The sequence below is a fragment of the Haemorhous mexicanus genome, chromosome 13 (assembly GCF_027477595.1).
Source record: "Haemorhous mexicanus isolate bHaeMex1 chromosome 13, bHaeMex1.pri, whole genome shotgun sequence".
NCBI classification, from domain to species: domain Eukaryota; kingdom Metazoa; phylum Chordata; class Aves; order Passeriformes; family Fringillidae; genus Haemorhous; species Haemorhous mexicanus.
Genome location: NC_082353.1, coordinates 16,623,059 through 16,649,445, shown reverse-complemented (window position 1 = coordinate 16,649,445; position 26,387 = coordinate 16,623,059). Strand labels below are relative to the sequence as shown.

The 26,387-nt window shown below is 52.9% G+C and overlaps 1 protein-coding gene across 1 annotated transcript; it reads left to right on the top strand.

Annotated features, from left to right (window-relative positions):
* RGMA (repulsive guidance molecule BMP co-receptor a) lies at positions 1–25,042 on the top strand. The gene is made up of 4 exons (XM_059858593.1): positions 1–261; positions 7,244–7,359; positions 19,140–19,651; positions 21,882–25,042. The coding sequence occupies exons 1-4, from the start codon at positions 248–250 to the stop codon at positions 22,575–22,577; spliced, it is 1,338 nt and encodes a 445-aa protein (XP_059714576.1). The 5' UTR covers positions 1–247; the 3' UTR covers positions 22,578–25,042.
* Positions 25,043–26,387: the final 1,345 nt, after the last annotated feature.

Genomic DNA, 26,387 nt, shown 5'->3' with positions numbered 1-26,387 from the left:
GCGTCCCGCTGAGCGAGGCCGCCTGCACCCCGCCGGGGCTGCCCGCAGGGCGGGGGGCTGCCCGCGCCCCTCGGCCTCCACCCCCCCGCCACCCCCACTTCGACCCTTGGGGGCTTTTACTATTTTATTTCGTTTGGGTTTTATTTTATTTAGTTTTTTATTTTTGTTTTATTTACCCCTCCTGGAAAAAAGAATACCAAAAAAGCCGCCGCTGCCTGCACCGATCCCCGCGGGGCTGGAGAGGCTGATGCGGCCGCCAAGGTAAGCGGGGCGGGGGCTGGGGGCCCCCCCGGCCGCATGTCCCCCGGCTCCCTGCATGGTCCTTCCTCCTCCGGACCTGTTGAGGCTCCCGGTCCCCTCCTGGCTCCCCCCTTCCCGGCCGTTTTTATAAGGAACCTGGATTCTTCCCGCTTCCCCTGCCCAGCGCTGCCTGCCCGGCTCGGCGCTAGCTGGCATGCATGAGGTTATTCATTTATCCTCCCTTCTGATGGTTGCCACTAAAGCTGCTCCCTGCTGCGCTAAGTCAGTCGAGTAATTCCTTGCAGACCACTGATGAGAACTGTAAACATCCTCCCCAATATTTCCCCCTTTCACTCGGATTGCTCATCCCGGGGCTGATCGGGTTATCGAGACCGGAGCGGGAACACAAAGCTCTCCCTGAACTCCCCTGGTTCCGAAGTGCTTGGGGGGGTTTACGAGCCCCGAGAGGAGGAAGGCGGGGGGTGACAGCTGGACAGATGTGGGACACGGCTGGGACGGGCACATCTGTGCGCAGGGAGAGGATGGGCAGCTGGAGTGTGGCAGGGCAGCGTGAGCGACTTCGTTCCTGATGTCCTGAGCCCGTAAATAGCCCAAAACCTCCTCCAGGAGACGGGGAGGGGACAGAATAAAGCCCCCAGACAGGACAGTTCAAACGCACCAGGCAGAGCAGCCCATGTCCAAGCTTCCAATCTGGGACATGCACGTTGCCCTTCCTAAAAATTACATATATTTATGGAAACCGGGCTGCGTTTGCAAGACAGGTGCTTTTTGTTGTGGTGGTGGTTGTGAGGCAGGAGATGAAAGTTTGGTGTTGTTTTGATGTGATTCTTGATTGCTGCCTGTTGGAGTAATTGCATCGCAATTGCTCAGAGGTAGAATCAATTTCCCCAAATTGAGATTTTAATGGGAGCTCGCAAGCTGCTGTTATGTCATGTGGTTTAAGGCGGCGTTGGATTGCATTTATTTTATAAACTGGATACTTTTGCAGGCGGCGCAGGGATAACAGCACCACCCAGTGGGGCCGCAGCCCCGGCCCAGCCCAATCCCAGTCCAGCCCAGTACCAACCCAGTTCACCCCAGTCCCAGCTCAGCTCCAACCCTGCCTTAGTCCCAGCTCAAGCCCCAGATCCAGCTTTAATCCCAGCCCAACCCTAACCCAGCCCCGAGCCAGGCATGCCCGGGAGGACTCCTGGTGCCAACTCCAAGATGCTCCCTCTTCACAAAAACTCCCATTTTCGTTTGCCAAAATACCCACAGAAGTGCTGGGTTAAAGTTGTTTGGGTTTGGGGGGTTTTCCCCCTATAAGAAGGAATGTCTCTCAGATATTCAGGACAAAGTTTTAAATCAGCTGTGGTCACTGTCACTCAGTGTCTCACAACTGAGAATGCAGGAAAGGCATCCAGTATTGGGTTGTATTTCTGGCCACTGCTGCTGCAAATTGACAGAAGGAGACCTGGCAAGGCTGATTGGGTTTCACAGAGCTTTTTCCAGAGGATCCTTCAAACAGCCCTTGCTCAAAGGGCTGCAGATGTAGGCTTGCAAACACTCGATGCCATCTCCCACCTTTAAATAGGATTGAGGAGATGTCCTTAGCTGACCTGTCAGTCAGCGGAGGGAAATTAGTGAGCTATGTTTGCACTTTCTCAATATGTCAGGAGCTTTTAAAAGCAGCAGAGAAAGACTGTCCCATCACACAGACTGGCTTCTGTCTCTGCTGATAAGCACCCAATTCTCTGCAATTCTTCTCCAGACCAATTCTTCTGGTCTCCCTGTCCATGGCAGGGGAATCAGAACTAGATTATCTTTAAGGCCCCTTCCAACTCCAGCCATTCTGTGATTCTATGATTCTGACCATTTTTTTGGCAGCTCAGACTTAGCCTTCTTTTCTGCTGAGTTGACATTTGGCCATTTGAACTTGCTCTAGGGAACCTCCCAGCCCATCTTCTATTTTTGCTTAGAGGGGAGCCCAGATGTGAAGAAGATAGACTACAGAGATATTGCTCGATATCTACACCAAAGAGGAGACTGGGCCAGGCAGACCAGCTCCCTGCAGAGAATGAAATATACAGATGGTGAATTCCAGCCAGCCCTCCAAACACAAGGGATGGTTACATGTTCCCATGTGTAGGAATTAGGCCTCGCTCCCCCAGGGCTTTGCAATTGAGGGAAAGGGAGAGACACAAATGAGTGTTAACAAGTCCAAAAAAAAAAAAGTCCATATAATGAACTCTATTTGTCTTAAAATATCCCTGCTTGTTTTGCTTTCTGTGATGGGTGAAACTGGAAGTTTTCTACCAGCCCATCTTCCCTTCCCCTTGCAGCCTGGCTGTTTTTCAGCATTTAGAGGTGATTTTTATGGCCGTGGGCTCGGAGCAAGCAATTTTAGGAGAGAAGGTCACCCACTGTGACTTCAGTGGGGGTTGCTGATAATCAGTTAATCTGCAGATGCAAGGATGCAGATCAACAAAGAGTTCTTACATTTCATTTACTGGTGGCACAAAGCTGTATTATTTTCTACCTTTCCCAACTGGCCTCTTTTTACACAGCCAGGTTGGTGAGGCTGATGTTCAAGGGGCAGCAGTGGGGAGGAGGATTTAGATAAACCAACAAACTCCTCTCTGCACTTTGCTGCACAGGAGTGGGTCACTCTTCAAAGCCCAGCTCTGTGCCATCCCCTCTGCCTGCCCCATCCAGCTGATGCCAAAGTTCACTGCAGGGCACTAAGGAGATCTCAGGGGGACATTTTCCTGCTCTACCTGCAAGGAAACATTGCTAGGGAAGGGGGTTTAGATGGGTATTTGGCAGCTTGGAATGATGAGTAAAAGGAAGGTCTTTAATTGCAGATATCAGAGGTGGCTTTTACTGCATAAAGATGTTGGGGTATTTTTGGTTCTTCTTATTCAGAGGCTTTTTTTCTTTAGGAAGGGAATTGTTCAGCGCACAAATGTTAGCTTTTATTTTCACAAACATTTTGGGATCAGTTGTCAAACCTCTCCAGGCAACAACTTGGGGGTTTCCGTTCCAAACTTCCTTTCTTCCTCCTTTAAGGAGCAGCTTGCTTTTTGCTGCTCACCCCAAACACACACATATCCCTGCAGAGCATTTCAGGATTAGCTTCCTGCAGGAGTGATTATGGCTTATTCCAGACAAGCCATGAGTTAACACCGTGTCCTGAGGCAGAGCAGGAGTGTGGAGATAGTGGTGTGAAAAGTGGCCACACAGAAAGTTCATGGGAGAGTCAGGAGCAGACCAGGAGCCCCAACATCCACTCCTCTAACTACTAGTTGCAGCCCTCGGAAATACCCATGTTTACTATTTTAGCCATATAATTACAGGTAGTGAATGATTCCATTAGGAAGGCTGTAAGGGCAGCCCTCATCTGCAAACCTCTGGGCTCAAATCAGCCACATTCACTCAGCCCCACTGAAGCCCACAGCCATGCAGGGCAGAGAAAAGGAAAGTTCAGCCCAGCTGAGTGTCCCATGGGAACTGTGACTCCTCCAGCATCCTGCAAATACCTCGGAGAAGGCTGTGATTTGCATGTCCCCCTCCACAGTGACACCAAACACAGCAACAACGTGCAGATGACCACGGAGGTGCCTGTGCCCCGGAGCTGAGCCGCTGCAGTGGTTGCATGTCAGTGGTGGGTGGTTTCCCACATTCTGTTTGCAAGGAGCATCAGGCTCAACCCTGCCTGAACAGAGAGTCCTGGATGGGCTTTGAGAAGGAAAGAAGTTGGGGGAAACGCAGTAGCTCTGCATTTCCAAGCAGAGATATCCCCATAAAGCAGGGCACAGATCCGAATTTCACACAGCCTCTGATTCAGCAGGCAATTTAAAGTCCAGAGCTTTGATTCAGCTAAACAGAAAGGTGAACTTTTTTTCAAAAACGTGTAAGGGGGAGCAGGACTTCAGAAACACACCTTATTTGGGGCCTTTTCCTCCCCGAAGTTACGGTTTGGACACATCTGTTGTTTTCTCCAGCGAAATCCGCTGCTTTGATCAGTGCCAAGAACAGCAATCCCATTTGCAATGCATGATGCAACGGAGCAAAATCAAGGAGAAGTTTTTACAAACTGGAGCCAGGGGCATCCGACCGTTGCTTTATGGCAGCACAGTTTTCCCTACACCAAAGGCAGAATTTCCATCAAGGGTCTTATTTTAACTCTAATGCCTCAGACTGGATTCCAGGCTATCGTTGCAATGTGTCAGCCTGCCCCAAAACAGCAATACCAAAGTGGTGCTTTAGGTCAAACCATCAAAGCAGCCTCGCAGCAGCTATTTAACAGCTGGGTTTTAAAAGTTCGTAATTCCGATGGGTTTTTTTAGTTAAACAGATCGTGTTAGATGTCATCAGCCAGGATAACAGCAGAAATTATGGTTTTTTTATTTTGAAATAGAAGCAAAAGTCGCATTGCAAGAGGAGAGGGTGGGAGCAAGAGGAAGGGATTTGAGGTCTGGAACCCCATCCCCTGGATCTCCTCCCCCTTTCCTGGGCTCTTCCCAGCTCACAGACCCTCTCTCTCCTCCCCCTAGGCCCCTTCCAGCTCCAGCTGCCTACACATCCCATCAGCAGGCATTTCTTCTTGGGTGGTAGGAGCAGCTGGCAGGGTTTGGACATATTTGCCCCTGTTTGACATCCCCCACAAAGAGGTGCTTCGAGTCGGCGTTCCTCCCACACTGCCTCTGCTACAGGTCGGGATCCGGCCTGCCAGCTTTCATCTCCTGCCCAGCTCTGCCCACTCTGGCAGCTCCTCTGCACACAGAGCTCCCTCTGACTTTAGTGGACACCATCTGAGCACAGCTCTAGGACCAGCAGGACCAAGGCAGATATTCCGTTAGGCAGGCAAGGCCACAGGATTTTTGGATCCCATCTGGGTCCCAGATGGAAAAGCTGCTGTGTTTTAATTCCTGTTGCAGCCTGGATAAAGCCCCAGAGAAGCTCCTCCTTCATTTGGAGGCATGGGGGCTCAGTCCCCTCATGGAGAAATAGATAGGTGTTAAAAGATATCTTTGCTTCTTGCATATTTATTCCCATCTCCTCTTCCTTCTTCTATGGCATATTTGCTGTACTGGATCACAGATTCAATCCATGACAGGAAGGAGATCACAAACTCTTATTAGAGACTTTAAGCCACAGTCACTCAAAAAAACATCCTTAAGGATGTTTATGAGCTAGAAGAGGAGGTTTCCAAGAATAATTAGAAGAAATGTCAGGGAGTATCCCAGCCTATACCAACCTGCAGGACGGAAGACACATGGTCTTACAGAGCTGGGAGAAGGGTGGTGTAAAAAAAACAAGCATCCTTTTATTCTTTGATAAGAACCCCAAAAGAAAGGAGATGAAACATCTGGATGGCAAGGGGACACGCCATCAAAGGAGAGCTAATGATCCAAAACAGGGAAGTCATTAAAGCCTACACTCGTGGGCACCCTCATTCAGAAGCGGTCTTAGCTCACTGTGGCTAAAACATCCCTCAAGGGAAAATTTTAAGAGATCCAAGCTAAGTGGATGCCTTTCTCCTAGCCTAGCCTTCTCATGGGTGGCACAGACCCCTGGGATGGTGGGGATGCAGATCCAATCTGCTCATCTCCACACGCTGTGGCATCGCAGGAGGAAGAAAAGAGAAAAGAGCAGGATCTTGAAACCCAGCAGGCAAACGCCTGTGTGCTCCAAGCTGCTGTTCCATCTGATGGTTGGTGAGCAGGCAGGGCTCTCACAGGGTTGGTGCCTGCTTGGGACTGCCCAGAGGGTCTCTAAGGGAGGCTTAAAAGTGACACCCTGGGACAACTCTACCAACACAATTGGTGAGACTTTCCCCCAGTGAACATCCAGGTCTGTAAGTGGGCTAGTGGTGCAGAGGAGGCAGTGGTGGCTGTCCTGAGTGAGTTTAGATATTGTTACTCATCTCCATCGGTCCTTGGTGGGCTGGCAGCTGGATTTGGGTACCTGACAGCCGTGCCCCTATGTAAGGAGTGCCAGTCTAATGATAAGGATCTATGACACTTAATGTTTCTGAGTCACCTGGGGTTACTTCACCGCTGCCAGTGCAGGTGCGGGTGAATGACCTGGAACTGTTGTGAAACTCTCACCTTCCATAGTGCCAGGGCTGGGAAGACATGGAGGAGCTCCATGTGCTGGGGGAACACCATCCCGCAGCACGCTGGAGACCTCAGTGTCGCCATCACAACCCCTACCCTGCACCAGCCGCTTAAAGCCTCCCTGCCTCAGTTTCCCTCCTCTGCTGTACGACAGCCCCTTTACCCTAAACTGCTTAGTTTTGGGGCCCAGGATTGCAGGGCCAGGTTACCTTGTTGTTTGGATCAAAGAACGCTTGGCAGGCCCATGGGAGAGGGGCAGGGAAGGCACAGTGTGCGTTGAGACCCGATGGGGTGGGAGGAAGCCCCTCTCCCAAACTGCCACCGAGCTGCGATGCTGGCACACATCAAGAGCCCTTCCCGTTACCCATCCTGCGTGAGACCACCGCCACCCCCTTCACCGGGGGCACGGCAGAGCTTGGCGGCTCGATCCCCATCTCCGACCCCCTCTCTGAGCTCTCCCCGGCTCTTTCTCCCCGCTCCTCCCAGGCTGGCTCCCATGGCCGCGGCCGCTCCCGCCCCTTCCCGCAGCATGGCCGGGGAGGCGGGCGCGCTCGGAGGAGGAGGCGCAGCGGAGGATGCAGGCATTGGGAGGCAGCGGGATGATTGATGGCTGGGGCTGGGTTGTAATGGGAGGGGACGGAGAGGAGGAGGAGGAGAAGAAGGAGAAAAAGTCTGTGTAATCTTTCAGTGCAGAGCCCGGAGCTGGGGGCGCCCGTGCCTGCCGCGCTCCGCGGAGCCATGCGGGGCTTTTGATTTCATTTTTCCCCCCAAGTTCTTTCGATTGATTTATTTTTCCCTTTTTTTTCTCCCCTCTTCCTCCCTCCCCTTCTCCTTTTTTTTTTTTTTTTTTTTTTTTTTTCCTTTTTAAACTCTTCTTCCAGGGAGAGGATAGTGGTTAAAGCTCGAGCTGGATGGATGGGTATGGGGAGAGGGGCAGGATCCACAGCCCTGGGACTTTTCCAAATCCTCCCTGTCTTTCTCTGCATCTTCCCTTCAGGTAAGGAACAGCCTCTTTATTTTGCAGACTTTTTCCTTGTGTTTCTGGCAGCCCTTGGATCGCCGCCCCCGTTCCCCTGTCCCTGGGCCTCTTTCGCTCTCCCTCTCCTCGCAGCAGTTTGCCACATGTTTAAAATAAGCAAGTGGGGCTCGGCTTTGGTGCGTGCACCCCCAATTCCCCGTTCCCCAAGCAGTTGCGGTGGGTGTTTCTCCTTGACCTCATCTTCTTTGTCTCCCCGCTCCTCATCCCACAAGGAAGGAGATGGTGGAAATCAAAGCGGCGAAGGCAGCCGGGAGGAGGTGTTCCTGACAGCGCCAGGTTACCTTGCTCTGCCCTTCCCGGGTGTCGCGAAAGGAAGGGGGGGACGCTGGTGGGGTGACCCACGTATGAACACCCCCATCCGAAATTTCTGCCGTCAGAGTGGTGTGCTCCACGCTCCGAGCCCCCGCGGAGGGCAGAGCCGGGGAGGGGTCTCGGAGGGGCTCGGGGGGTCCTTGCGGTGTGATTTGGGGTCGGTGGGGGCCCGGGGGTCGCACGGCCCCGGCGGGGGGAGCGCGGCCGCGGGGCGCACCTGGGCGGGCGGGCGGGGGATGCGCGGGCGCTCCGGGCGGCCGCCCCTTCTCCTTCACCGCCGCACAGCTCTGGGTGCTCAGCAGCCTCGTTTGCTTGGAAAACTTGCCCTGGCTGGGCCGGGAGCTGTTGTGCTGTCCGAGGGCGGGATGGCAACCAAATGGTCCCGCGAGCATCGGCACCCCCGGGCCGGCCGCTCGCACCCGCCGCGGGGCTCGGCCCCCCCGCCGCCCCCGGCCCCGATGTTTGTATTGTGTCAGAAAAGGGGAGAATTTCAGAATTACAGCTGAAAACGCCATCTGTTTCCAATGAATCCCCCATAGTTTTTCACAATGTTTTTGGCAGATCTCTGCCTGCAAATTCCTTCAAGCCCTGAGTGCTTGTTTTTGTTGGGGGAGGGGAAACCCAGTCCACAGAGGCGGATTTGTTCCTTCCAAAACTCTCCAGTTTCTTTACCTCTTTTTTTTTTTTTTTCACTTGCAAGGGGGGAAAAAATTGAGAGAAAGCCGGAGGGAGAAAGGGAGATTTAAGCCTTAGAGTTTTTCTTTCTCCCTTTTTATTTTAGTAAAACTTTCATTTAAAAAAAATTAATTTTTTAATTTTAAAATCGCCTCTGCCTTTCTTTTGCATAACCGTAGGTGAAGTAGTCTTGCACACACATGTAGGAAATAAATAAATAACTGCTTTCGCCCTTCCTCCCATCTTTGCCCTCTTCGCCCTCTTCCAGGAAGACCTTTTCAGCGCTGCCCTTAGCACTGAGGTGTCTCTCTGGACCCCACTCTTCCCATGAAACTTCGCAGCAGGCTGGAAGCTGAACCCCCTGTTTTTTTTTCTGGAAACTCTGGAGCTGCTCCCGTATGTGTTGCTTAACGCCCTTTTTGGAGCGGTTGAGTTGCAAAGCGTCGAGGCTGTGAGATTTACGGTGCAAGAAAGAACTTGATAGGAGATCTGGCTGGCTGCTTTGTTTGATTCTCCCTTCAGCAGTCAAATAAGGTGCAAAGAACTGGCAGAACGAGGCGATCCAGAGCCCGCGGGAGCGGGGCGCAGGCGGAGACGGGGCTCCCCGTGCCGTGGGCTGCGAGCAGGCTGGGGGCTTTTTTGAAAGCTTTGTGGGTGGAAAGGTAGGGGAAAAAGGGGGATTTATTCCCTGCCATATCCTTTTACCCTTTTTTTCTCTATGCTTCCTGGGAATTTGTGGGTTCCCAGCACCAAGGAGGTTTCGCAGCCCTCCTGGGAGCCCCAGGTGAGCAGGGCCGCTGGAGGCTGCCCAAGCGGGTGCTCGGCGTGTCAGATCAGTGCCTCGCCGAGTCCTGCCCTATTTATTTATTTGCCTAACCCCCCCTACGCTCGCAGCCCGGGCTGGATTCCCACTTGTGCTGCTCTCACACTGATGGCTTTGCCCTGCTGCCTCCTGGGCACTCCCCACCATCCAGTGCCCTTGGGCTGGGTGCTCTGGCCGTAGGTCAGGGTGACCGTGAGGCAGCTGGGGAAGGAGGTCTGGGCAGAGCACTGGCTCACAGTTTCCTTGGCAGAAATTCTCCTTGGAGCTTGTGCCAAGTCCCAGTGTTGGATGCTCATGGGTGCTCTCCCAGCTGAGACCCTGATCTCCTGGGTGAATCAAACCTGTGCCTCCCAGTACAGGCTGTGCTTAGTTTTCTTGCAAATCCTTTTGTACTTCCAGAATCTGGCCCTGGGTGTTTTTGCCCCAGGTGTGGCAGGCTCAGGTTTGCTTTGGCTTTCCGTGTTTGTTTCCAGCTTGGCTGTAATACACCTCTGCTCCCTAAAAATTTGGAGTTTTCTGCTCTTGGTCCATCCAGGCAGTACAGTGGATTCCAGATAAGGATCCAGTCCAATTGGACGTGTATCAGAGTAGTCAATAAATGGCTTTTGTCTCAGCAGCAGGAAGGTGATGGCATTGTTAAGCCAAAATTGAGATGGTTTAGAGGCTAAAATAACCCCCACAGTGCTGTGAACATGGAGCCCATCCTGGGGAAGGTGGAGGCAGGGGAGGAACGCGCCTGTGCGGGATGTTGTCAGGGCAGAGAAGAAGGGAGGGATTCAAACGTAAACCTGGAAATATTTTGGCTTCCCTGTTTTGTTGCAAGCTTGGAGCTGGTCTCGTACTTGGAACAGGGAGTTCTCTGCCATTGCCAGCAAGGCACGTTGTGGGGCTGGAAGGAGGTGCCTTGTTTTTGTTGTAGATGGGGTGGATATGTTGCTTTTTTTTCCACAGAAAATCGTGGAATTCCTGGCCCTTGGTTACTGGGCACAAGGCAATGTTAAGAGTGACTTTGGGTTTATCATGGGAACAGTGGAGGCTTCTTTCTCTGTGGCCTGGACAGCTGTGCTGAGTCGGATGTGCACATGAAAGTGCTCACAGGGCTGGGCAACCATAAAAACTTCCTGACCTGGGGGCTCTTCTTGGGCTCTGCCCTGACCTGCTGTCCCTGGAGAGCCAGGCTGCGGCCCCAGTGACAATGAGTTTTGTGGTCTCTCTTCTGGCTCCCTGATGGGCACATCCCATAAAGCATCCGTAGGCTCTGGTGTGGCAGTGTGTGGCCCAAGCAAGCCCCTCCTCAGCCTGTCAGCCCTTCAGGGGATCCCACAGCCAAGCCTACTGCTCCCAAGGGATAAGTGTTGGTGAGACAGCGAAAGAGGTCAAAGATGAGGGCTTTTGATCCATCTGGATGAGTTTGATTTGGTCTGATTTGCTTTTCCTGTTGGAGCAGACACCAGACTTGGAGTCAGGGGGAGTGTAGAAAGCCAGGACCAAAAGAGCCTCAGGGACCCAGGTGGTTTGAAGAGGGCTGGGATGAGCTCAGTGCTTCTGGAATCCAGGAGTGATGTGTGCTGGGGTGACGGAGAAGGGGTTTTGGGGAAAATGGGGGTTGCATGGAGATGCAGCTGTGGTGGGCAGGTGAGGGAGTGCCCTGGCCTGTGTTTGCCCTTGAAAATCCCATCCTGATGCCACAGATCAGGAATGAGCTGTGCAAGGCGAGGTCCTGCCTGACCGTGCACAGCATCCACAGTGCACTTGTTAGAGAAGAGCTCCTAAATGCCTTTAAAAAGCTCTGTAGCCTGCACTTGGCAGCTACTGGGATGAAAAGATGAAAAGAAGAGGATATTTATTCCCTTGTCTGTGAGCTCTCAAAATAACAGTGCGTTCGATTGTAGCCTCAAGATTGCTTTGCACTCAAGTGCAGCCTGGCTGAGTAAATCACTGCTCCACCAGCTGAAATTCCTGCAGCAAGGGGGAGAATTGAATTATAGCCAACTGCAAAACCAGATGCCATCCCCTTGATGAAGTCATCGGGCTCTCACTGCAGAGAACAAGCTGGCTCCGACACACACGCAGCCCTGGTAGGCGCAGACTGAGCCGCTCTGTCTGACGGCCTGGCCGTGCTGTGTGGGGTGGCCAGGGTCTCATGTCCCCACAGCTGCAGGGGCAGCAGGTCCTTCAGAAGCGTGTCGAGTCCCACTTTGCACTACATGAGCACCCAGAAGTGTTTGGCCATTCAGTTCCAGCAAGCAGAGCTGTCCCTGACGTACAGGTTTTATGGGTCAGGCACAGAGCAAGCTTCACTTGAGGCCAAAGAATTTTCTCCTCCCTTGGTTTCCTCTCCTTCCTGGACAGCTGTTGACTTTGGTCCCCAAAGCCTTAGTAATGATCTATGGCATTTTGGGTTTTGGACAAGCTACCTTTTTCTCTTGCTATGTGACATGCTCCAGCTGGCCCTTTCTGAAGTGACAAGGGCATGTGGCAGGACATGACTCCAAACTTTGCCAGCCCACAGTGATGAGAAAGCATCACTGTGCTAGCATACAAGTGCGGGAGCAGTGGGACTGGGGGAGTGGGTTCTAGTTAGAAAGTTAATTTTTGCTTCATAAAATTAAAACCTGAGTCCAGGAGAGGCAGCATTTAAAAAGAAATAAACCTCTGGAGGTCTGTGGCCGTGAAAGATGAACAGATTCTGTGGCTTCCATGAGGTATGAGCGATGGGGAGGGAATCTGGTGCTGGGTGGGAGCCCAGCCTGCAGGATTGGATCCACAGGGTCCCCTGCATCCCCAGGTGGGGCTCTAGCATCAGTCAGGTGTCTTGATGGGCTTGTGGGGCTGCTGCCTTCCAACCGGGCAGCTGCCACCCCACGCCCTGCACAAGCCAACGCCTCCGATTGAGATGCCGCAATTTTTTGGCAGACATCTAATTGTATAAATTTGCCTCATCCAGATTTATGTGCTCCGGGCTTTTCTCCATCTCCTCGTTTTGTATCTCATTTACCTCTGCGTTTGAAGGGTTGAAATTTCACAAGAGCACAGCGGGGATGATTATTCCTAGAGGGAATCCACACCTGTGAGCAGAAAGTGTTTCCCTGCCAGCCCTGCCACGGCCCGGGCGAGGGGGAGGAGGGTGAGGGACCCACTGCCACACCTGGGGGGCCCCCGGGCACTGGTGGGTGGCAGTGCTGCCTTCAAAGGCACCCTGGGAAAACAGCTTTGGCGTGGGGAGAGAGATGTCTGCTGGAAACCTGAAACACTCGGCGGTGGGGGTGGCTGGCAGAGGTGACCTTATCCAGGGACCGCCGCTCCAGAGGGATGGGGACGAGAGTGGCTGAGGAGGAAGATGAGGGTGATGCTTCGTGCAGGGCATGGGAGTGCAAATTCACCTCTTCCCATGGTACTCATCTTGGGTGAAAGCCTTAACATCCTTCACTGTCCTCATCTCTAAACTGGACCATTTGCCTGAGGAGATTTACCAGCTCTTGGGAACTGTTGGTGAAAGTGTCTGGATGCACTCCCAACAGGGAAAGTCAGGTGTGCAGCCCCAGAACGGCTTCCTAGCCTGCAGCACGCTGTGCTGCTGGAGAGCCAGCTTTGTTAGTGGCCTTCTGCAGAGGTAGAGTCAGAGATCACTGCCTTATCGCTTCCCTCCCTGCTCATCCTCCGTCCATGAGCTCATGGAGGAGTAAAATCTGCATCTTCTGAACCACCCACTGGCACCGCTTCCTCTGACCAGACAAAAGCTCAACAGCTGAGGCAAAGACAGCACTAAGGCCCAAATTCCAGGAGGAAGATTCAAGAACAAAGTCTGTGACTCTGTTGCTGCGTTGTCTGTTGCGCTGGTTCCCCCTCTCATCGTGCCTACTGAACTCCCCAAGGTTTGCTGGTAGTTCTCGGAGCAGCACGGCCCTGGCTGGCAGCTCCATGGGTGGTTCCCTCTTCCATGGTGCCTGGTCACCCTTCTCCCTGCACAGGGATGCTGAGGTGAGCCTGGAGGAGCAGTGCTGGCTGGGGGCTGGGGAGAGCCGCCTTGGCTGGCGCGGAGCATGCCGGGTCAGCCGTAAGCTGAGTCTGGAGCCAAAAGAGCTGACTAAGTGACAGCAGTGATCAAGGGCTCCTTCAGCAGCGGGCAGCAGTTTGTGCTGGAGCTGGTGAAGACACTGACTCTGCTGGTTTCCTGCCTGTACTTGCCCTGTGTCTCTGTGATGCCTGCAGAGGAAAGATGGGGGGCCGTGAACTCGGTGCTGAGGACAGAAAGGAGGTGGCCATGGCAGGTCCTCCAGATGATTTAGTGATTGACACGGGCTGATACGAGAAAAATCCTTCTGTGTCCCTCTTCTGACTTCAAGGAGCTGGTTTCTCCTTCCCCCGGCATCCTCTGGAGCCAGACAAGGACTGGGTTAAAGGAAGCTGCATGGTTTGAGGTGTGCTCTGGGGTACATCTAGAATCACTTTATCATACACAAAGTAGGGCCTTTGCCTGGTTTTAGTGCATTTGCTGCTTTTGCCGGTAGAAATGAGCACATAACCCCGGCCCCGGCGTGGAAGGTGGCCCCTCCGAGCCAACCTCCCGATGCACACCCCTGCAAAATACGAGCCCCAGCTCTTTAAGAGAGTCAGGTTTATTTTCTCCTTCAGTCCCCTCCTCCTGGTCCTCCCCCCGCTTCAGTGCAACTGAAACCTGATCTAATCCCTTTGCACATGGGTAATTTATTGGTCTATTGGGCTTTTCTTGATGGCAAATTGCATTGTCTTTCTTCCTGGGTTGAGGCTTTGGAGCAGTTTGCTGCATTCCTACAGCTCTTTTCTCAGGGCTGATCTTTCACACCCCCTCTGAGCACAGTCAAATCAGTTTTATTGGGCCTCTTTGTTATGCAAACAAGGCAATAATAACCAGGCTATTATTCTGCAAGATTGTGCTTGATTAACAGTTCAAAGGAGGTCGCTGGAAGAGCCCGGCGCTGCCTCCCCGCACAAATCCTTTCACCAAGCTTGGGTCAGGTGGCCCTTGGGTCTTGCTCGCCCCACGGTGCTCCGTGGGCTGCGGGAGAGCTGTCCCTGCCCGTGACATCCCATCCATCAGGGCTGCACCGGATCGCTCCTTTCTCTCCCTGGTGTGACAAGGCGCCGGCTGATCCGTGTCATAAAATAGAATCACACAATGATTTGGGTTGGAAGGGGCCTTTAAAGGTCAGCCCGTCCAACCCCCCTTCCCTGGGCAGGGACTTCTTCAATGTCTCCGGGAATGGGGTACCCACCATCTCTCTGGACAACCTGTGCCAGTGTCTCAGCACCCTAATTGTAAAAAAAATCCTTTGTGTCTAATCTCACAGCCCTCATGGGCAGCAGGGTGTGGGTCCAGCACGGCCACCGTGAGGAATAGCTCATGGGGACACCCTCTGGGACAGGAGCAGCACAAGGGGCTGGGTTTGAAGCACAGTGTTCGTTCCCTCAGTTTTCGCTTGGGACTCCTGATACCTTGCTGGAAGCAGTCCCTTGTGCGGGGTTTTTAAGGAGGAATGTGATTTTTTTTTTTTTTAAAAACACTTTTGGGTTCACTTTCATGCTGGTGGTGACTGCTGTCTGCCTGTGAGCAGAGCAGCCCACATCTCCTTGAAGCTGGCAGATGTTGCTGGTATTTAGCACCTTGGAGAATCGTGCCTTTCCTATTGAGGTGTCAGCATAAATATGTTTATTTAGATTACTTAAATAAATATGTGTTTAGGAGCCTAGGTCTGGGTGCTCAGATCTGAGGCCAAAGGTAATTAGGTTTTACTGTGTTCTCCAAAAAGGCCCTTTACTGCATGTGTGAGGCTTGCACATCTACACTTCAATCCATGTATTTGGAAAAACGCGGGATGATGTATTTGCATCACATGTGGGTGATGAAATACTTTCCAGCCCGTTAGGAACCAAGAGGATATTAAAAAACATTGCTTAGCAGTGAACACTTTAAAATTAACAGGTCTGGTGAACGTGCATTTAAGAGTCTTAAAAGAATTGGCTTTTGCTTACAGAAATTAATTTCCAGTAATTCTCTTTGTTACAGGAATTACAGGAGAACAGATGAAATGTTGGTTTTGTGCTAGTTTTCTGTAAGAGCCTGATTTGGATAAATGAAATCCAGGTTCCTTGACACCCACTGAAGGGAGAATAGGGGAACACTGATAATTAAATGCTGTTAAAGTTAGATGTGTGCATATGTTTGAACACTTAATCTGACATCAGGTAATGCAGTGTACTGATGATGAGGGCATCTGATACCCCAGAGCCCTGAGTGTGTGTTTGGTGGTCCATGGGATGTTGTTGAATGGAGAACCAGGGCTTTCCAAACCAGGAGATCAGGAAAAGGTCACAATTCATTCATTGCCTGCTCAATGCGATTTCCTGGGTAAAGGGCTGACCTCGGGAGAGTTGTGAGTGTGTCTTTATCCCCTGTCCTGTCGGGGTGGTAGGTTGTGCAGGAAACAAGGCTGCTGGAGGGAGATCTCATGGTGGGGCTGGGCAAACACCTTCCAGCGAGAACTTAAAAGTGCAAACCGTTTAGCTTATCTGGAGGATTGACAAGGGGCTTGATTGCAGTGTGTAAATATCTTTGTGGGAAACACACTCGTCACTAACGGACCTTTTACTGCTTTGGAGAAAATCGCTGGTTCTTTTTATGTCCTTACAATGAAGTCAGATAAAATCCACTTAGAACCAAGACCCGTGTTTTGTAAAGGTGATAAACTCCTGAAGCAGCCTGCCCAGGAACTGGGTGGCTTTTCAGTGGGTACAGACCTTACGGGAAGTGTCCCTGAACAGATGGGGGATGTGGGAGGGGGCTGTCCTAGTCCAGGTGGTTTTCTGATGTTTTTCTGGCTTTAGCTTTCTGAAACCGTCGGTTTCAAGATAACAAAGGAAATTTTGTTCTCTGGTTTGAGTGGCACCAAGGCCTTAAAAGAAGATCATGGGAAGGGGTTGGGAGGTGGCTTGGAGGGGTTGAAATCACCTGTGTGTGAGGTGAAGGCTGCTCTGCCATGGACGAGAAATCACCCAGACCTGGGGATGTCTCACAGATCCCAGGAGAGCCTTGCTGGATTCCTGCTTGAGAGGGATTTGTTTCCCTGCTAAGTCATCTGTGGTTGAAAAACAGAACCATTGTGAGTCGATGGAAAATAGATTATGCGAAATTGAATAAACATAGTTTCTTGGCCAGGGTACAAATGAGCCTGCACCACTGTGCCAAAGCTGCTGCCAGAGGGGACGAGGCAAGGCTGCTTGGGAGGGGTGAGGGTCGTGTTTTCTTCCTCCACAGACTTTGTCAGCTGTGTCCCTCCCCAGCAATGAGGGATTTGCCATGAGGGTGGTTGGGGAAGTGTCCATGGAAAGGCCAGGCACACGCAGGCTCTGCTCACACAGCGCCAGGGCACCTGGATTGGGAGATCTGGCCTTATATGGGGCCCTGAGCGAAACAGCCAGAAGGGGATCGGTGCCAAAAGTGCAGCGATAACATCGCAGAGCTGAACGCTCCCCCTTCAGGCGCAGGGAGGAAGGAGATGGGCTTCCCTGCCCTCCCTGTGGTTGGGATTTTTTAATTCAGGACCTTATAAAGTCATGTGTGACCCCAGGCAGGGCAGCAGTGGGGGATGCTCAGCAGCAGGATGTGCCCAGCACTGGGTGTTGGGGGGCTGTTCAGCAGGGCCCTCTCTGTCCCTAGGCAGCCTGCATCTCCTCATCCAAGCAAGTGAAGAAAGTCCTTAAAGAGCAAGAGGCAGTGGGTTTGTTCCTGCAAAAAAAATCCTCTCTATGCAGCAGCTGAAGGGCTGGAGCAGGCAAAGTGCTGCAGCCAGGACTCCATGCTGCTGCCGGGGTGGGATGCTTTGTGTAGTGCATCCTGGTGCCTTGCTGGGCTGTGGGATGTGCGGCTCCTGCGTGTCCAGGGATGTGTCCTCCAGCTTCTCCTGGGGCTGTGCGGGCAGGTCGGGCTTCAGTGACAGCACCTTCTGCCACACGGAACCCCAAGGCATCCTCAAGCTGTACATTAGCATAATAACTAGGAGAGCAATGACTTTAATTGCCTGATGCCACAAGGGTTTGGGATAACCAGCAGTGGTGGCACTGGCCACACTCCTGCATGCTGTTTTGACTCCCGCCTTCCATTATGACAGTCCTGGAAAACCACACTCCTGGGATGAACAAGAGAGGGATGTGAAATAATAAATATCTTTAAATTTGACCCCTGCATGCAGAAGACTTAGCAGAAACATGAGCCCATGTCCCAGGTCAGAACCTCGTTGTTGAGTCACCTCTGGTCAATGATGAGTTAAAGGCTTTCCACAGAGCTTCTTGCAGGTTTAAGTGGGATGCTGCCAAGACCAAACAGCTCCCGGGTTCTTGGTGCTGTTGCTAGCATCTGAGTTTATTAAACATGAATTTTAAAACTGTGAGGAACCTGTCACCATTTCCTATTTGCACTTCAGTCTTCTTCAAAACAGAGAGGAGACTGGCTTGTTTCTCACAGCCGAACTGCTCAGTGTTTTATAGTCTTAAGTCTCCCTTTCTGATTTTCCAGCACCAACTCTGTTTAGGTTTCCAGCACTGTGATGTTTAAAACTCAAACATACTGTTTTCCCTGAAACAATACTGGGTTTTGTAACTTTCTTTTTAAACAAATCTGAGATACTTTTGGCACGGATGCCCTGCCAAGCTCCTTCTAAACAAGCCCCAAGACAGGAATATATGGGTATGCCTGCAAAAGGCACCATGAAAGCATCTGGAAATGGTGAGGCTTGTCTTCTCCTCCTCCTGCTGCCTTTTCTGCCTGAACCCATCCTGTTTCCAAGCACTCTGAGGGGGTCGATTAAGAGGGAAGGAAGGAAAATGCCATGAATTTTAAGTAGTGTGAGCCTGGGTTCACCCAGCAAGACTCCAAATTGGCAGGGGCAGAGCAGCATCTGCGACATTCAGCGCTGGCCATGTGCTTTTTGCACAGCTGCTTTCAAGTCTGCTCCAGGGAAGCCACACTGCCCCAGGGAGCAGACGTTGTATGTGGGGGGAAGAAACAGGATCTGAATTTTCTTTGCTTTCCTCTGCCTTGCCAGGAAGCACCAGGGCTGTGGCTGAGCCCAGCAAAGGCCCTGCAGCCTCTGGCTTCTCCTCCGCCTGGGCAGCACACGGCGGGTGGGAAGGCAAGGGAAGGCAAGGCGGGGGCTCGCTGGCATCCCTGCACCTGCTGTGCCGGTTTTTCTCCTCCACCTCTTGTTCTCTCTCAGCGGGCCGTGGTGGGGAACGGGCTCCCAGGGCTGGGCAGAGCCACACAGATGTCAAGATAGAGTTTTTTTGGTTCCCGTTTCTTTACAGAGGCACAGGGACAAGCGTTGCAGTGTCACTGCTGTGGCGCTGGTGATGGTGGATGGCCTCTGGCTGTGCTGCAGGGTGGGTTGTGGCACTGGTCCTGCTCTAACCTGGGCACGGTGCTTGTGATGCTGCTCTGTTTTCCCAAGCCCATAAAGGAGGAAAAGGAAGAGAGCTTGGTGCTGGTAGAGATCAGTCTGGACACAGTGCCCAGTAACTGAAGCAGCACAGAGCTTAGAATGTCAAACCCTAAAAGGGCATTAGAAACCCCATTGCATTAATGGTCCTCCCTCATCACTGCTTATGAATATATCCCATTCTTCCACACCATGGTTTCCCCCCATGATCGTTCATCTAAAGGCTGGATGTTCTTTCCCTTTTTGGCTTCAATTGGGGCAGATCCTGTTGGTTTCTTTGGCTTTGATGCATGAGAGTTGGGTCATGTGAGAGGGTCACGTCTGGTGAGCGAGGCCCCGTCACGCGGCCGGGCCGGTGTCATGAGTTTGGGCAGCGGGAGGAGGACGCGGCCTCTGGACGGGCTGGAGTTGGGCAAGCCAGCACTGATCCCCCCTTGTGTTCTCCTGCCCTCCCGCAGTGACATCTCCATGCAAGATCCTCAAGTGCAACTCTGAGTTCTGGGCGGCCACGTCGGGCTCGCACCACCTGGGCGCGGAGGAGGCGCCCGAGTTCTGCACGGCGCTGCGGGCCTACGCGCACTGCACGCGCCGCACCGCCCGCACCTGCAGGGGAGACCTGGCCTACCACTCGGCCGTGCATGGCATAGACGATCTCATGGTGCAGCACAACTGCTCCAAGGATGGCCCCACGTCCCAGCCCCGCCTCCGGACATTGCCCCCCGGGGACAGCCAGGAGCGCTCCGACAGCCCCGAGATCTGCCACTACGAGAAGAGCTTCCACAAGCACTCGGCCGCCCCCAACTACACCCACTGCGGGCTCTTTGGGGACCCCCACCTCAGGACTTTCACGGACACTTTCCAGACCTGCAAGGTGCAGGGGGCTTGGCCGCTCATAGACAATAACTACCTGAATGTGCAGGTCACCAACACGCCGGTGCTGCCTGGCTCCTCGGCCACCGCCACCAGCAAGGTGAGCCTTGTCCCCCTGGGCAGAGGTGGGCGAGGGCAGAGAGGCTTCAGAGCAGCCTTTCTTTCCTCTGTGTCTTCCCCTGTTTCCACATCTGCTTGGGGAGGGTAAAACAGAGCATGTGCTCTTCTGAATTGGAATGTTTGGCCCTAAATATCAGATGTCCTTCCTTTTTTTGTCCCCAGCCTTCACTGAAATGTGGTTCTTGTTAAACACATCCAGCCCCGTCACAGCGAGCAGGCTGAGGTGCTGCACCTCAGGGGGCCTTCATGGCCAAGCCAGGTATTGCAAATTAAGAGGACTCCCACCTTGGGATTGCTGTGAACAGCCAGATCAGGAATGATGCTGGCACCTCTTGGGGGACCCCCAAAGCCCAAGCAAACCCCAGGACTGCCCTCCAGGGAGGCTCCAGCTTACAGGAAAAGCCTAGAGGGAGCTGAGCTCCTCGCACTGCCTTCCCCTCTACCCAGGCTTGTAATTGTCTCTGTGGTTTGCAGCCAAGTCAAGACATATTGTGGGGAACAGTCTGTTCTGGAGGTGCTTTGACAGACTAAATAAACATCCTGAAGGTACAAGGCAAACACAGAGAGCCCAAGGGAAAATGTGCTGCTGTGATACAGCAGGATTTGTGTGTCACAGCCTCAGCTTCAGGAGGGACCTGGAGCTGAGGAACTGGTATGCTGCCCCTTGTGCAAAAGCTCTAAAGCTAACAGTGCACTTTTTGTGTGAAGGAAGAAGGGAGACTTGGCAGGAGATATCCTCTTGCTTTTGGAAAATGTCCTGTCCCACCATGGCTGGGAGTTCTGCTTTTCCCTCTGTGTGGGGAGAGGAGGGAAGCATGTTAAGGACAGGGGCTGCTTCTCTGCTCTGGATGTCACCCCTTTATCCTGAGCTGGAACTGGCAGTGAGGTTCTGACCTGTCCCAGATAAACCCCCTGAAAGATACTTAATGATACTCTGATGTCCTTACCTGCTAAAACACATCAAAACCTGCTGAAGGTTGCAAAGAAGTCTGGCTTGAGGAAAGTGGTCCTTAAGGATACCAGGACCTGCTGGGATCTCAGGATCACCATCTTAATTGAGCCTTTTCTCTTCTTATCTGCCTCACAGGCTTGTGGTGAGGAGGGATTAGTCATGAGATCTGCAGTGTGAGCTGTGGGAAGCACTGCTGTGGGCACTGTGCTGCTGGAAACGATGGGAGCACTCAGTCCTTGGGGCTCTTTGTGTTCTCTGCTCTCTTCTCCAGCCCCACCCCACTCTGGCCAGGTCTCAGTCTCCCCCTTCATGGGGCCCACGTGGCAGGAGGTCCTCTTTGCCACTTCTCCCTCATGGGCAGAAAGGTGCAAGAGCAACTCTGCAAGAGCTGAAAGAGGAAACATAGTTTGTGCTGTTTGTACATGTAGATTCTACTCATTTTCCTTCCCAGGTCTTCCCTCCAAAAGCCAGGCCAGCAAGGGAAGAGCAAGCACTGTGAGGTCCTTCCTCTGGAAGGGGCCTGTGTTTGAGCCCAGCCAGCGCTGAGGAGGCACGTTGGGCTATGTTTGTGTCATAGAATCACAGAATCATTAAGGCTGGGAAAAACTTCTTAAGATTGAGTCCAACCGTTACCCCAGCCCTGCCAAGGCCACCCCGAAGTCACCCCCAGGACCATCCCACTGGAGCAGGCTGAGCACATGTGTGCCTGTGGGGTTGAGATGGAGCAGGACGTGTTTGAGGGCCCATGGGAGAAATCCTGTTGGTCTGCAATTGGTTAGGGAAACAAATTGGTCCAGCCCTTGGGATGTAAATGTCATGGGAGTCAGAAGAGAAGCTCCACCACCTCCGAGGGAGTCAGGGCTCATCCCTGCTGCCATCTGCCAGCCCTGGAGGCAAGGCAGTGCTGCATGCACGGGCATGCTGCCACAGGCCTGTGAGCAGGGATACTCCACCCAGCTCCAGCTGCAAGGAAGCTTCTGTGCTGGGCCTGGAGATAACAGGCAGATCCAGGTGGTGCATTCAGTCAAGCCTCTGGGTCTTGGATCTCTTCACAGTGTTCTCACGCTTTGGCTGGAGCAGGATCACCGTGTCTGGTGGGGCTAAAAGTCAGGGCCACTTCTTAGGATGAAGGACCACGAGCCTGAAGGTCATGCTCCTGTCTGGGCCGGGCATCCAGCCCTTCCACCTCCCACCCTACTGCTGGGTGTTCTTAGGTGGTCATCACTGGCTGTAACCATGTTCCTCTCCTCCCCCACAGCTCACCATCATCTTCAAGAGCTTCCAGGAGTGTGTGGATCAGAAAGTGTACCAGGCGGAGATGGACGAGCTCCCCGCCGCCTTTGTCGACGGCTCCAAGAACGGAGGGGACAAGCACGGAGCCAACAGCCTGAAGATCACAGAGAAGGTGTCGGGCCAGCACATCGAGATCCAGGCCAAGTACATCGGCACCACCATCGTGGTGAGGCAGGTGGGCCGCTACCTCACCTTCGCCGTGCGCATGCCGGAGGAGGTGGTCAACGCCGTGGAGGACAGGGACAGTCAGGGCCTCTACCTGTGCCTCCGTGGCTGCCCAGCCAGCCAGCAGATTGACTTCCAGGCCATCCGCTCGGCTCAGGCCACCGAGGGCCGTGCCCGGCGGAAGGGGCCCAGCCTGCCCGCCCCCCCCGAGGCCTTCACCTACGAAACGGCCACGGCCAAGTGCAGGGAGAAGCTGCCCGTGGAGGACCTCTACTTCCAGTCCTGTGTCTTTGACCTCCTCACCACGGGGGATGTCAACTTCATGCTGGCTGCTTACTATGCCTTTGAGGACGTGAAGATGCTTCACTCCAACAAAGACAAGCTGCACCTCTATGAAAGGACACGGGTCCTGAGCCCGGGCAACACGGCGCCCACGGGAACGCATCCCACCCTCTGGGTAGCACTGCTGTGTTTGTGTTGGTTGTGCTTGTTATAGAGGTTTGCTCCTTCACACCTTGGAGAGAAGGGAATGGGGAGCAGGAGGCAACCAGGGATGAGATGCAGGTGTTGAAAAACAAGAGGTTGGACATCAGAGCCACATGGGTTGTCCTCAACTCAGTCTCTCTCTTGGTGCAAGTCCTCCACCTTCCCAGCTCTTGCCTGGGAGGAACGTGCTGCCAGTGGGACCAGTCAGGAGTTTTTGCTGGACTGTTCCTTGTCTGGACCTTGCTCACTTCCCTCTCCTTCTGTTCCCATTCGAGTGGGTGCTGGGGAGCCCTTGTAGCTACTCTGCTTGTAGCACTCCCCTGGTCCCAGCCGTGCACGTGGTGACTGTGACACTGGCGTGTGTGAACTTGGCTTTGTCTTCAGAGAGCAGAGCCCACGAGGAAGGCACGGAGCAGTGAGACAGGACCAGCACAGCAGGGCAGGATGTTCTGCTCACTGGGGCTGGGCTCTGCTTTTCCTGCTCTGCTCACAGCCCTGCTGTTGCAGAAGGTGGTGCAAGGGGCCTAAATGGTGGGCAATGATCCCACACTTGCTTGGCTGCTGGTGCCAGGCACCTTCTGGGTGGAAGGAGGACACGTTCCTCAAGCCTTGGCCTGCGTTTTTTGTGATTCAAAGGCGTCCCCTATTTTAGCCAGGTCACCTGGCTGATTCACTCAGTAGTTTGACTCCTGTCTCCCTTGTCTCTGCCTGGACCCAGCATGGACTCTTGATGGCAGCAGGAGAAACCTGGCCAGTATTCAAGTGGTTTCTGCAACTTCTGCCCAGCATTGGATGAGTTCCTCACACCGTTCGCTCTCTGGTCCCCTAAAACGGGCAGCAGGATGGCTGCTCAGTGGGAGACCCAACCTGCACCTCCCTCCAGCCCCTCCCTGCCTGTGGCTCGGCCTGGCCCAGCCCTGGGATGGAGCAGGAGCATGGTGCTCTTTTTTTTGCTGCTAGGTCTCTGCTCTGCTCCCCATCCTGGGGCCGCGACTTGCAACCCCATTGCAGACCAGTTGCACCTTAAGCCCTTTAGGGCTTGAATCAGAAATGGGGCAATGTCAGAATTCAGCCAGGAGATGGGATGCAGCAGAGGACCCCCCAGCTGCCTCCAGATGTCTGTTCCCTGCCTCAAAACCATCCATAATCTCCTTCCCCCACCACGTAGTGCTGCCCATCTCCTCCACTCCATGTTCCTCTGTGGTTCACCCCATCACTCACTGAACAAACATCAAGACCACCTTTGGTCTGCTCCTTCAAGGCCTCCTGGTGGGTTTCCCCCACCTTTCCTCAGGGGGAAGTTCCCAGAAACAAGCCCCAAAACACTTGTCACACTTGGGGCACCTCCTGCTCTCAAAAGGGAGGTCTCTGGGCGTGATGAGACAAGCTAGCACCAAAAGAGGTGGGAACAGGCTTGGTTTGGCAGTCTGAACTGGTGCCAAGAGGCAGCCTGGTGTAAATACTGAACATGACTATTCATTGTGTCCTTACAGCTCTAGAGCTCCATTTGTAAAGCAGCAGAGAAATGCAAACTTGTGTCAATTGATGTAATTTATATTGTCTCTTTAATATATAGAGCCCTGGCATTGATCTCGTGTGACTGTACAGATGAAAAGATGTAATTGGTTTTTAAATGTTTAAGGAAAGAAAAGAAACAAAAAGATGTGTTTACTACTTTGCTCCTTGCTTTGTTTGCTGATGCCCCAGATAACGCTGTTTAGGGAGATTTTGAAATGAGGATATCACAATTTGGAGGTGCTCAGGTGAGCAGCCACTGGACCACAGCACTGGACAGTTTCATTTCCCAATGCACTAATGCTCAGCCAGGCTGATTTGGACTTTCTGTTTCTTTTGTTCGAGAGAAAACAAATTTTTATCTTCCCTAGAAGTTTAAAACACACTTTTTAAAACCTAAAATCTGTCTCTGGGCAAAGAAAAGGTTTATCCCACAGCTAAATGCAGCTGTGCACAGCCTCCCTCTGAGCACACTGTGCTGCTTGAAAGCTGCCTGAGCTGGCCCAGCCACAGGGTGCCAACAGGTCAATAATTCCCTTAAGAGCTCCCCTTCCTATAAAACAATCACCCCACAGGATGGCACGCTGTGGTTTAGGAAGTTTCCATCCAAGGAAAGTCTGGTTATGTCTTGGCTCATTCCCTCTGTCCAGGTGGGTGCTCCAGTGGTGGCTGATGGTGTGAGGTGGTTGGGGTATCCCTGTTTTAGAAGCAAACAGTGAAGCACTTTATTTTGGTTGTGTTTGACCCAGTTCTGGTTAAAGGTGAAGTGTGGCCAAGAAGGACCCGATACTTGGAAACAAACAAAACAAAAAAACCCCATAGGCAAAGGGGGGGCACGCTGAAAATGCCCCCCCAGCTCCTCCCTGTGCTGAGACCCAGGGGAGTGTCACCACCTGTAAATACTGTAAATTATTTATTGAGAGAAACACAAGTAAAGTTTGAGGTTTTTTTGACAATAAATGAGTGGGTCTCGCTTTGTTCCCCGTGTGTTGCCTGGTGCTGTTCCCCACTCAGGATGAGGTGTTGCCCCATTTCTGCACTCACTCCAAAGCATCTCTCTTCCACCTGAAGGACCCTCTGACAGCTCATTTCTGTCCTGAATCCTACTGAGAATTTCACTCTGGAGTTTGATTTATCTGGAGCCAAATGAGAAAATTAAAATGGGGATGGGGTGAAAATATAGCTAATAAACCATTAGAGCCTTGCCTTGCTGGGAAGGGAGATGTGCAGCAAAGGAATCCAGGTGGGTGCCACCACCCTTCCCCTGCTCACCACAGCAGACTGGGGTGTACATCCCAGTAATGGTAATTCCTCCCTTTTGTTGGTCAGCTCTCCTGTCCCAGCTGGGTTTGTTGCTGCCCTCTAATGAGGAAAAACGAAATTACATTTTTTTCCTGTTAAATTTTCCATTTCTGAAATCTGAAGGGACTCATTGTCACAGCAGCAGGAGACAGGGAGATGCTGAGGGCAGGTGGGACACCCACACCAACTCAAAACACTCATTATTTGGGTGAATTTGCAGTGATGCCCAGCACCAGAGATGTGATTGACATCTGGCCTTCCCCTCCTGCAAAGCCCAGAGAACTGGCAGTGTTTGGGAAGAGCCAAATCCACTCCCTCTGCCACTCCTTGCACTAGAGCTCAGGTGTAGCCATTTCATATGGCTAACACATACTGAAATGCCTAAACCTGAAATGGCTAAATCTGAAAATTCATCTACAAAGTGCCCAGAGTGCAGGGACCAGGGGTCTCCCTCACTGTCTATTCTGCCAGGAGGTCACCAATGGTCCCCTGCTGTCCAGCCTGGGACAGTGAGCAGGCAGCCCCTGCACGTTCCAGTGGGACAAAGTGCTGATGTGACCCCTGAGGCACAAGGATGCCCCGTCCCCATTAACCACACAAGGCAGCAGAGCATCCCCAGGAGGTCAGTGGGGAAGGCACAGGCTGTGCAGAGACATCGGTGGTGGCAGTGGTGGCCTCGTGGCACCTGGGAGAGGTTCAAATTGCTCTCCAGACCATGTTCAGGGCTGGTGAGGGGGCTGCCCCTGGGGCAATCAAGGGTTCCATCCCATCACTCTGTGATGGGCAGCAGCTCATGTGCCACCACCTGGGGCCTGGGGTGGGCTTCAAGCCCCACTTTGGCTGTGCCTGCCCATCCCCTGGCCTTTAGCCACTGTCTTGGGCTCTGAGCTCCACATCTGAGTGCTTGGGGTGAGCCAGGACCAGCTGTCCAGGAGCAGCCACAACTGCAGAGTGATGATGTTCACCAAAAATGAGCTTTTTGCTGGGAACCGGCTCCCTCTAG